General features: G+C 44.3%; 1 protein-coding gene across 1 annotated transcript; it reads right to left on the reverse strand.

Moving 5' to 3' along the window:
• Positions 1-2,268: 2,268 nt before the first annotated feature.
• Positions 2,269-8,813, reverse strand: enkd1 (enkurin domain containing 1). Its single transcript, XM_006625590.3, has 8 exons — positions 8,573-8,813; positions 8,190-8,281; positions 7,693-7,914; positions 6,659-6,831; positions 6,337-6,462; positions 5,317-5,486; positions 5,066-5,202; positions 2,269-3,236 (listed from the first exon to the last, which is right to left on the reverse strand). The coding sequence occupies exons 1-8, from the start codon at positions 8,764-8,766 to the stop codon at positions 3,076-3,078; spliced, it is 1,275 nt and encodes a 424-aa protein (XP_006625653.3). The 5' UTR covers positions 8,767-8,813; the 3' UTR covers positions 2,269-3,075.
• Positions 8,814-11,131: the final 2,318 nt, after the last annotated feature.

Raw genomic sequence — 11,131 nt, forward strand, 5'->3', positions numbered from 1 at the left:
TAAAAATGTCTATTAAATGTAAAAAGAATGTACAAAAACAAATACAACTACAGGAGCAGAAACAGATAAGAGGATAAGAGAAAAAAAAACACATAAACAGAAAAAACAATTAACTGACAGAGATAATTAGGTAAATTATTTATGTGACCACATTATATTTTTTACATGCAGTATATCACGTTTTCCTTCCTTTAGCATTTTTTCAAAATTTTATAAAATTTAAATTATGTTTCAACTCCATCTCAAAAGTACTAAAAAAGGGAGTATTATTGGACCATTGTGATTTATGAATATGAAATTTACCCTGAATGACTAGTAAATCTATTATAAATGCTCTTTTTCCAAATTTCCTTACACAGTACAACAAAATATCAAAATCCTTAAATCTGAAAAACACCTTTAAATGCCTGCAAACAAAACTCTGCAAATCCATTAGAAACAACTTCACAAACATACACCTAACAGATAAATGCACCAAAGACTCCCCTTCAGCCCGATGAAAACACACACAAACCATCCCGCTCATGCTTAAAATTAGAGACTACTAATTTAACTGGATAAAACTTGTGAACAATTTTAAACGATATCTCTTTAACTTTATGTGTAATACAATATCTATCAGGAGTTGTCCAAATTGATTTCCATTTTCAAACATTGTATTCCAAAAAGATAAACAAGGAGGGATGAAATTGTGTTTACAAAGTTACCTTATATGGTTATTATTACATTTCTTATCCTTTATTTCCACCCCATCCGAGAATAAATCAGTTGTAAAACCAGAAAGGAAGTCAATCCTAATAGAGTTTTGGTTTCCTTTTAACACCTTCACTACAACGTCTGGAATAGCATAAAAAATGATTGCATATTCCTTAGGGGTAACAGGAAACTGAAATCTTTCCAGGAATTCAGGATAAGTAAACAATCTACCATCTTCGTTCAACACTTGAGCCACTAAATAAATGTTGTTGTTATACCAGGTCTGTAAAAAAAAAAAAAAAGCTTTTATTTTTATGCTTAATGTCTTTATTATTCCAAATATGTATGCAGTGAAAAATTAAAGTCCGAGATAATACCTGTTTATGAAAATTAGATAACTTAATTGGGATTTTTTATATCAAAGTTACATTTTAACAAAAAATCAAGATCACCAACATTCTGAAAAAATATTTTGAAAAAGATTCCATATATTATATTATTAATATAATTCCTAATCCAATTTTAAATGTTATATTTGACGTATAAAAGTCCATAACATTCGGGCCACCTTGACTTTTAGGTGAGGTATATTCTTCCAAATAAAGTTATATACGTTTGTCAAACTTATTTGTTTCATTGAAAGCGAAGCATATACAAAGTTCAATTTACATATTTCATCTTGGTCTTTACAGATTATAATACCCAGATAATTAAACACTTTCTTTACAGGTATATTAACTATTGCATCTAACTTAAAATCCTTAAGAGAAAACAGTTCACATTTGTCAATATTCAAAGACAATCCTGAGACTGATGAGAACACATTTAAAACCTCAATTGCTTTAGAGACCTCTTTACAATTCTTAAGAAAAATAGTAGTATTGTCCGCTAGCTGACGACATCTTTAACATGAGGGCAAAGAGCATGGCAGCGCTGAAGGAAATGACTAGATTTAATACAGTTGGAATTGAAGGTCTTAAAAAATCCATGGATTTTGTGTATAAAGAGATTGAGGACATAAAGAACAAAGTAAAAGTTCTTAAACGAGTAAATACTGAACAAGAAAAGCAGATTAAAGTGTTGAATTGAAAGTGAATGAAGCTTCTGTATGACATAACCACTATGCTTAAGCACAGACAGAACTGACATATTGGAAAGTTTGAGAAATCAAGATTTCCCACAAATCAAACATGTATACTGTAATTTATTAACGGATGTTAATTTGATGCAATGTACTTACAAGGCTACAAATACTTACCCAAATATATAAATATAAATCTTGTACACAAATACTTGAAAGATCATTATCTTTACAACGTTAAAGAAAATCTCATATTTACAGTGACAGAAGAATGCAGGACGTTGTAAATTGTATTACACTATGACAAGAGAAGCCTCCCTTTTCACCACACACGTTGAACAAAGTAAGATGACAACAGGGTGAACATAAGATCATTCCCACACAAACAGTATCACACAAAATCACACGCTTTGTTTCCAGTGCTGAAAATGAATTCGTATTCCACCAAACACCTTGAAAAGCCTGTAAACAGCAGGGCTCCAGACAACATGTTAATGGAAACATACAACAGCCTTTTAATAGCATTTCAACTGTGTGGGTTCATGTACAGTATTTACTGTATATAGTTTTTATACAATAATGCGCTTAAAAATACTTCCAGTTATACTTTGCTAATAAAATGGATATATACAGGATAACCGTGACTACAGTTCACATCTGAACTGTGAATAATGCTTAATGTTGTGTATATTTGGAAATTATTTCAAAATAAAAACTACACATCCACAGACACACTTGCTTTTGCAAAGGGGTCAAAGGCCATACTGGGAGTAAAAGTAAAACATATTTAGAAAATGAAGTGAGACTGACCTCACTCTTTCAGCAAGAAATCTTACAGGGTGCTAAATATGATTCGTGTTATCTGTATCTTCTCCATATCCAGAACACCACATAGGGTGTTAAATATGTGCTTCTTAAACTGCTGTAGTAACAGGTAGGAAAATGTAACCGTATATCCTTCCTGCTCTTGAGGACATTTCCATTACACACACTGCCTTGATAACAAGGGTGTTGCTGGGTGAGTCTTGCCAATTTCACTAGGCTTTTCGAGAGGAATTCTGGGGTTCTCATCGCCACCTGTTTGCTGGCATTTTTTAATCAAATCCACACTTTTAAACCAATTTCTGCCAATAGTTAATTTACACAAACTTGTAAATATATTATTCACCCAGTAAATGTCCTGCTCTTTCATGTTTTGGGGTGCCCCCTGGGCACAAAGACCCAGTAGAGCTGCCTGCCCAGCTTTATCCTGAGTATACCGACATCGGGGTCTCCTGGTCTCTCCTGCCCTCCCAGGATTAGGTGTCAACCCGGATGTAGACTTTGGGCCGAGAGAAGATTTTGATGGCTTCCTCCACCTCGGACAGCTTCCTGTCGAGCTCGGTGCGCCGTGTCTGCACACTGAGGGTGTCGGCACGCACTGGGAGAGACAGCAGCTCCTTCACAAGAGAGCGCTGAGCTGCAGAGGGCAGATGGGCAAGAGAGCAGGAAGGAAGTGAACAGAGCCAGTGTGGGAGAATGAAGCGCACGTTTACAGAGGGAGAGAGTGAAGGGAGGAGAGAGAACGTAGAAGAGAACATTTAAAGAGCAACAGAAAAGGGACAGATAGGAAGGAGAGGACAAGAGAGAAAACGTACATCATCATTACAGGTCACTCTGACAGTGGTAACTACTGCAAAACCATAAGACAGAGTGCCATTTATACTGTAAGTGTGATAGTAGCTTATTGATCCAAGCATTGCGTCTAATAGCTACATATATGTGGAGTAAGTGACTCTCCAGTCTGTCAGATGAATCTAGTCTGCTAGATTAATTCAGTTCTCAGTGAGGGGGCCCTAGTGTTCAGTACAGTGAGGTGAGAGGGGTTGTCTCCTCTGAGGGAGTCCTAGTGTTCAGTACAGTAAGGTGAGAGGGGCTGTCTCTCTCTGAGGGAGTCCTAGTGTTCAGTACAGTGAGGTGAGAGGGGTTGTCTCTCTCTGAGGGAGTCCTAGTGTTCAGTACAGTAAGGTGAGAGGGGTTGTCTCTCTCTGAGGGAGTCCTAGTGTTCAGTACAGTGAGGTGAGAGGGGTTGTCTCTCTCTGAGGGAGTCCTAGTGTTCAGTACAGTAAGGTGAGAGGGGTTGTCTCACTCTGAGGGAGTCCTAGTGTTCAGTACAGTAAGGTGAGAGGGGTTGTCTCTCTCTGAGGGAGTCCTAGTGTTCAGTACAGTGAGGTGAGAGGGGCTGTCTCACTCTGAGGGAGTCCTAGTGTTCAGTACAGTGAGGTGAGAGGGGTTGTCTCTCTCTGAGGGAGTCCTTGTGTTCAGTACAGTGAGGTGAGAGGGGTTGTCTCTCTCTGAGGGAGTCCTAACGTTCAGTACAGTGAGGTGAGAGGGGTTGTCTCACTCTGAGGGAGTCCTAGTGTACAGTAGTGAGGTGAGAGGGGCTGTCTCTCTCTGAGGGAGTCCTAGTGTTCAGTACAGTGAGGTGAGAGGGGCTGTCTCTCTCTGAGGGAGTCCTAGTGTTCAGTACAGTGAGGTGAGAGGGGTTGTCTCACTCTGAGGGAGTCCTAGTGTTCAGTACAGTGAGGTGAGAGGGGTTGTCTCACTCTGAGGGAGTCCTAGTGTACAGTACAGTAAGGTGAGAGGGGTTGTCTCACTCTGAGGGAGTCCTAGTGTTCAGTAGTGAGGTGAGAGGGGCTCTCACTCTGAGGGAGTCCTAGTGTACAGTAGTGAGGTGAGAGGGGCTGTCTCTCTCTGAGGGAGTCCTAGTGTTCAGTACAGTAAGGTGAGAGGGGCTGTCTCACTCTGAGGGAGTCCTAGTGTTCAGTACAGTGAGGTGAGAGGGGTTGTCTCACTCTGAGGGAGTCCTAGTGTTCAGTACAGTAAGGTGAGAGGGGTTGTCTCACTCTGAGGGAGTCCTAGTGTTCAGTACAGTGAGGTGAGAGGGGTTGTCTCACTCTGAGGGAGTCCTAGTGTTCAGTACAGTAAGGTGAGAGGGGTTGTCTCACTCTGAGGGAGTCCTAGTGTTCAGTACAGTGAGGTGAGAGGGGCTGTCTCACTCTGAGGGAGTCCTAGTGTTCAGTACAGTAAGGGGAGAGGGGTTGTCTCACTCTGAGGGAGTCCTAGTGTACAGTAGTGAGGTGAGAGGGGCTGTCTCACTCTGAGGGAGTCCTAGTGTTCAGTACAGTAAGGTGAGAGGGGTTGTCTCACTCTGAGGGAGTCCTAGTGTACAGTACAGTAAGGTGAGAGGGGTTGTCTCACTCTGAGGGAGTCCTAGTGTACAGTAGTGAGGTTTGGGAGGGATCATACTCTGTTTGAGGGAATCCAGGGTCTCCTGCCTCTCTTTCTCTGGCAGCTGTGTGTGTCCCAGGGGAACCGAGGGGTCAGGCGCATTCCTCCGCCTCTCCTCGGCCTCCCGGCGCCACTTCTCCTTCCGCTCCTGCAGACTGAAGAAGAGAGAGAAGCTGAGAAGGAATGGGAGAAGGTCTGGGGGTGGCTGCTTTACAGGAACAGTACTCGCAGGTCGAGCGTCTCGGAGACGGAGGGGTCCAGTGACTCACTACTGCGGGACGTGTCCTCGCTGATGGCTGTCGTACTCCTCCCTCTCTTTCCTCTGCTGCTCCAGGGTTTGGTTCAGCGCCTGCAGGGAGCGGGAGCGCCGCAGGCAGGCCTGGGTCGCCGCACGCGCATTGTGCCTCACAAAGTCCACCGCCTTGCCGCGCACCTGCATCTGAACACACACACAGACAAGCAGGAAAGCAGCTCAAACTAATCTGAAGTACTGAACATCCCGGCCATATGTTCCTAAAGGCATATAATACACATAATATAATAAATACATTAATTAACAATACCACCTACATCTAAAAACACTACAGGGGTGTACCAGCCAGATCAGAAGGTTTGATCCACTGCCTGTTCTGCTAGCTGTAAGTTTTGTACACACGCCCCATGCTAGGTGCTGGAAAATTATTTACATTCTTTGTCTCTATTTGAATAGGCAGGAGCCTGGAGTTAAAATGTTCTTACTCTATAGGCCCCTGAGTGGCTCACCCATTACAAGCACCTGCTGGAGGCACAGCTGAGCCTCATCTCGCAGTCTTCTCCGGCCTAGTCTGTCATAAGCCAAGTGAGACCGGAACTCACAGTTGGCTAGGTGCTGCTGGCATTCGGCCGGTAACCGCAGCTTGCAAAGAATCTGTGATCTCTGGGTCCTCCCAGAAACCTGGGGGCTGGCAGTGAGAAATGTAGTGCCCCTGCAATCACCCCTCCAGAAAAACACTATGTAGCTCACAGTGCACCAGGAGGCCAAGACCAGTGAGTGAGCACATTCCTCTCTCATCGGAAATGCAGAATGTGCAGCTGATCATAACTGAAATTCGACATAAGTAAAATCATTTACAAAATGCACATATTTGCTTTATCTGCTTCAGTTTGTACAAGAGCCTGCAGCTGGTAAAACCAGGAGTGGATCCGACTGTGAAGCAGACCCCTGCACACAAAGGGATAGATACACAGAAAAAGAAGACACTCCGCGGCCCTCCTCTCTGTTCTCCAGACCCTGCCTCCCCCTCCCTAACCTCAGCATCCGCGTCAAGGGTGGGGGGCCCAGGGGAGGGGCTGCGCCGTGGGGCTCCTGCACTTCCACAGCGCGAGTGAGCCTTCAGGAAGTTCTGGCACTCGGACCTCTTGGGGGGCGTCGTCTCCTGGGAAAGACGGGGATGAAATGTGAAATGTCCATTTCGCAGAGAGTGACAGAAGAATCGTTGCCCTGTTAAGTGGCCGGTACAGAGCGCCGCCGTATTGAGCTGAGCAGTCCCTGGAGCAGGGAGTTTCTCTGGGAGTTTCCGAGCCCCCAAGCTTCTGTTAACCAACAGTGCTGTCCTGCACCACCAGCCTCACCTGCAGCTGGGTCATGACCTTGGACGGCACTGCCTCGTATTTTGGGGACCTCCACAGCGCCTTGACGGGCACAGGCCGGGCGCCCTCTTTCTCGGCCTCTCGCTCCCTGCAGCGGCGCTGGATCTCGCGCAGTCGCCGCACGTTCTCCTTGCCGTGATCCCGCGGCTCCTTCTCTGAAGACACCACAGAACGCACACGTGGGCTCGGGATTTAGGACGAAGCACTTCTATACCCGGCCTGAAACACTCATTGCAGTGCGACGCCGGCCCTCCAATTGTTTTGAAACAGAAATGATTAAGACAGCACAATTCCAATATAAAACCGTACCAGATGACAATTCGTTTTTACACAGACTCTGCTATTAACTCATCCATCCATTCTTCCATTTTCTATGGAGGCAAGATACACCCTGGGCAGGACGCCAGTCCATCGCAGGGCACACATACACAGACACGCACACACTCACACCAGGGCCAGGCAAACTCGCCAGCATGTCTTTGCATGCAGCATGAGGAAACCAGAGCACCCAGAGGAAGCCCACATGAACCCTGGAAGAACCACTGCGCTACTGTGGCACCTGCTATTAACTCGTACTGCACAATTTGCATTAGACGCTTACTTGTTTCCCTAACTCCTTCTATAACAATATATACACTCAATAATCAAAATATTGGAAAACCCCACCCGATTATACGGCATCCCATTCTGAAAAGCAAGGACAGCCTGCAGCACATATTCCTCAGGAAATATCAGGAAATATTTCCAGCCCAATCACATCCCATTCTTCCAGCAAGATCATTTTTATTTGCGATGATGATTAAGATTTGTAGGGCCAGCATATCAGTAAACCTGTATTTCCAAGAGGAAGTGAGATCTGGGCATTGTTCTGGTTAGGGGGTTAGGGATCGTGATGGGAATACTTCTCCTGCTCCTCAAGCCTCACGCTGACCATTCACACGAATCGGGGCTTCCAACACTTTGACAAGTGTGTCGGATCTGATAAACAGGATATCAGAGGGAGGGAGTTTATTTACTGTGTTTTGGGGGATCTGGGTGCAGAGAGACCCCTTCCAGCTGCAGCAGATTTCCAACGACCCCTCGCTGACCCCTCTCGAGGATGTGCATGGCGTTGGGGTGCACTCGGGGGGGAGGAGGGGGGCGTGCGCTGTAGCAGCCAGGGTGCAGCGAAGGGTCAGGGGCTAGAGGGCCGGACAGAAAGGTCAACTTCAGGTCATTCCCCTCTAGCCTGCCTCGCGCTGTCAACAGAGAGCAAGAGAAACACAGAGATTATAACCACAGTTCGCATAAGTACAGGTGTAATAACCAATTACTGCATATTCCAATGTGAGTGAGCTAAGTCAAGACAAAGAGGTTGAGGAAGAGGAGGAGGATGGAGGCACAGAAAGATGTTTAATGACTGATGAATTATGGGACGGCCACACATGAACTAGGGAAGCACACAGACTCAGGCGAATCCGATGTGAGTAGACGGTCACTCAAGTCCCCAAGACTGGACTAGATAGTGTCTTACCAGAGGCCGGACGTCTGTAAAACTCAGGGAAGAGGGTGGGATCGGGAGGGATCGGTCCAGAGATCCGTGATGGGCCTTCACACATCGTCCCACTGCTCGGGACAAAGCCAGAGAAAATCCACTATCAGGGCATGGCCTGAAATCCCCAGCTACAATTCCTGCATCATTCCCGAGCTTAAGGCACGAGCAGTGCCAGGAGATCTTTCTGAGACTTGGGCCTGCAATTCTTCTTTCTGCTATCATACAGACAAAACACAAGTCCTTCTGAGCCCTGAAAGTAATGTGTTAATATTTACAACATGCCCGATTTCCACATAATACTGTGAATGGCTAACCTTTGAAGATAAATGCACTAATTTAAGTAAGTGGGGGATGCCACAAACCCTGGCTGCTGCCCTGTATAGTGGAGAGACCCCAGGTTCAGGGTCACACAGTGACAATCTGACACACACATATCCCCGGACACACGTGGCCATGCTTCGACTGGCTCAGACATACTCCCACGCTGAAGTGCCAGTCGGGGCACAGCTATAAAAAGAAAATATTCAAGTAACAGACAAGATAACACATCAGGCATGTTGTACTAAATCAGACTAAATGTGGTGTCAAATCATACCGGCTAAAAAAATCTAAAGACACAGAAAACATTGTAGAGACTGTTCTGGATGCGTTTCATTTTTAAGGCTGGATTACTGAAGGTTTATAAAGTAGTATTATGGATTTCAAGCTGAGCACAGGACACACTTTACGCAAAGGGTGGTGGGAGAGTGGAACAAGCTGCTCAGCCATGTGGTTGAAACCGATACCTTCTTTCAATAAACAGCTGGATGAGATCCTTGGATCAATCCGTCACTCACTACCAAACAGGCCACATTATTAATAATAATAACATCACTTTATTAACCCTCTACAATTTCTTGCATTAGAAATTATCTTTTTGCATACCCCAGCTTGCTCTCCATGAGACACACAGATAGGGAGAGAGTCTGGGGTGACCTCCTGTAGTTTGTAAACTTTATGTTCTTATGTTTTATACCTCAGGCGTATTCTAACGTTATACTTTAATTCTGACAGTAATTGTTTTTAAATGGATGTTACCACCCTTACTAATGATACATAATCATTTTAGTAGCAGTAATAGTTATAATAGGAACAGTCGTATAATTCAGTTTATACCTGTATGCGAGACTCGCAGTTTATAACTCTCTTCTGTCTTAGACACGAACAACTATAAACTCACCCAGGTGGACTCAGAACAGTAACAGTACAATACTGACTCCAGAATGAGTCATGGGAGACCGCAGCAAATACGATACGTGATATTTGTTATCAGTAAGAATTGCAATTGCTTTGAAAAGAGATGTGGGATTTAAAAGGTGAAATTGACATCAGTCCTGTTCCGCACACCCCCACAGACGATTTTTTTCACGTTTCTTGTGCACGAAAGTGAAACCGCCGAAACACACTGCAACCGGCACGGTATCATTTGGAGACGACCAGCGAGCAACCGGACAGGAGAGCCGGTTGACTGTGGACAAGACACAGACATCGACGAATGAAATTTAAAAATGATGCGAGGCTCTGTCACTGCACATAAAGGTTAACAGCCATCATATCAGTGGTCATTAATCTATAACGTTTTAAAATACACGCCTCTCAGAAAACGCGTGACATTTTACCGAACTTGCGGCCAGAACATGTTAACTTTTTGGCGACATAAAATTAGCAAAACAACAGGAGTCAGAATCAATATAAAGAGGAATCGCTCCCTATTTGTAAACGCTTTTTAGCCAAACAGCGCTTTTTCGTTAATTATTTAAATCAAAATAAGCTTTACTGCATTACCGTTTCTTTATCCTTAAACTCAACAGAAAAACCGTCTTCTTCTGCAACGCAATTTGATGACATCACCCCGCTTCATCTCCCAAGCGGAGCAAGCCTCACCATGGCAACAGCACGACATCTGGTGACGTAGTACGTCACGCCATTGTAGGCGTGCTTGGCATATCCTTGAGACGGAGCTTGAGGCGCTGCAGTCCAACCGGTTCTGTGTGCGCCTTCAATGTTCAATGTGCTAATCTCTTACCGTGTACCGGATCTAAGTACCGTGTCTACGGAAAGAGCTTCGAAAATGACCATTTTAAAAATGTAAGGAAAGAAATTATGAAAATAAGTGAATAACAATAAAGCTGTGCATGTATTATAGTCTCTTAGTGTGACTATAGTGGTGCTGTATTTCATCGTGGGTGGGTCTACTCGTTATGAGGCTCTCCGTCGCTAAACGGTATATTAAGCTGTAAATGTTACTCTAATCTCGTATTGTATCCTGAAATCAACCTCACCTTGTAACACGAGGCTCTTACTCTGCTACACTCTTACTTTAACCTCGTTTCACAACTTCACAACTTTCCGGTACCTTTGACACTAACCCTTATTATAACACGTTTTGGATAGATACCTCATTGATCCCGTGAGGGACATCGCAGTGCAACAGCAGCTTAACGCAGACAACACAGCAACAGTGTAACGAATGATACAACACACGCAATACAATCAGTACAGTGAGCAGTGCACCAAGAAGAGTTACTCACAGTCCAGAACATACAAGACACAAAAGTTCACAAAAATTGAATTGCACAATATAAATATAAATATAAACGTATTGCACAAGCCCCTGGCATATATTGCACAAAAAACGGTTGTAAACAGGAAGAACCAGATGTAGCAGTTTGCTGTCCAGTCCAGAAACAGGTCACTGTCAATGTTGCCCCTGCCCAGACGCAAAGTGGATGCGAATTGTTTTGATGTTAGTGCAACGTTTAGCGTAACATTATCAGTACGGTGCCGTAGCCCCTCGCTGTAAACTGGTTTTTCTGCAGTAGTTCGACTGTACTTCACACAGATCCCCTTTGTAACCCGTTTTATTCTGCAGTAGTCTGACT

Source organism: Lepisosteus oculatus, chromosome 2, assembly GCF_040954835.1.
Source record: "Lepisosteus oculatus isolate fLepOcu1 chromosome 2, fLepOcu1.hap2, whole genome shotgun sequence".
NCBI lineage: Eukaryota > Metazoa > Chordata > Actinopteri > Semionotiformes > Lepisosteidae > Lepisosteus > Lepisosteus oculatus.

Coding starts and splice junctions, on each gene's coding strand:
- enkd1 (XM_006625590.3), bottom strand. CDS start 8,766: ATGCCTGATGTGTTATCTTGTCTGTTACTTGAATATTTTCTTTTTATA. Junction 5,203..5,316: donor CGAGGACACGTCCCGCAGTA/GTGAGTCACTGG, acceptor TCTCTTCTTCAG/TCTGCAGGAGCGGAAGGAGA. Junction 3,237..5,065: donor CCTGGATTCCCTCAAACAGA/GTATGATCCCTC, acceptor TGCCCTCTGCAG/CTCAGCGCTCTCTTGTGAAG.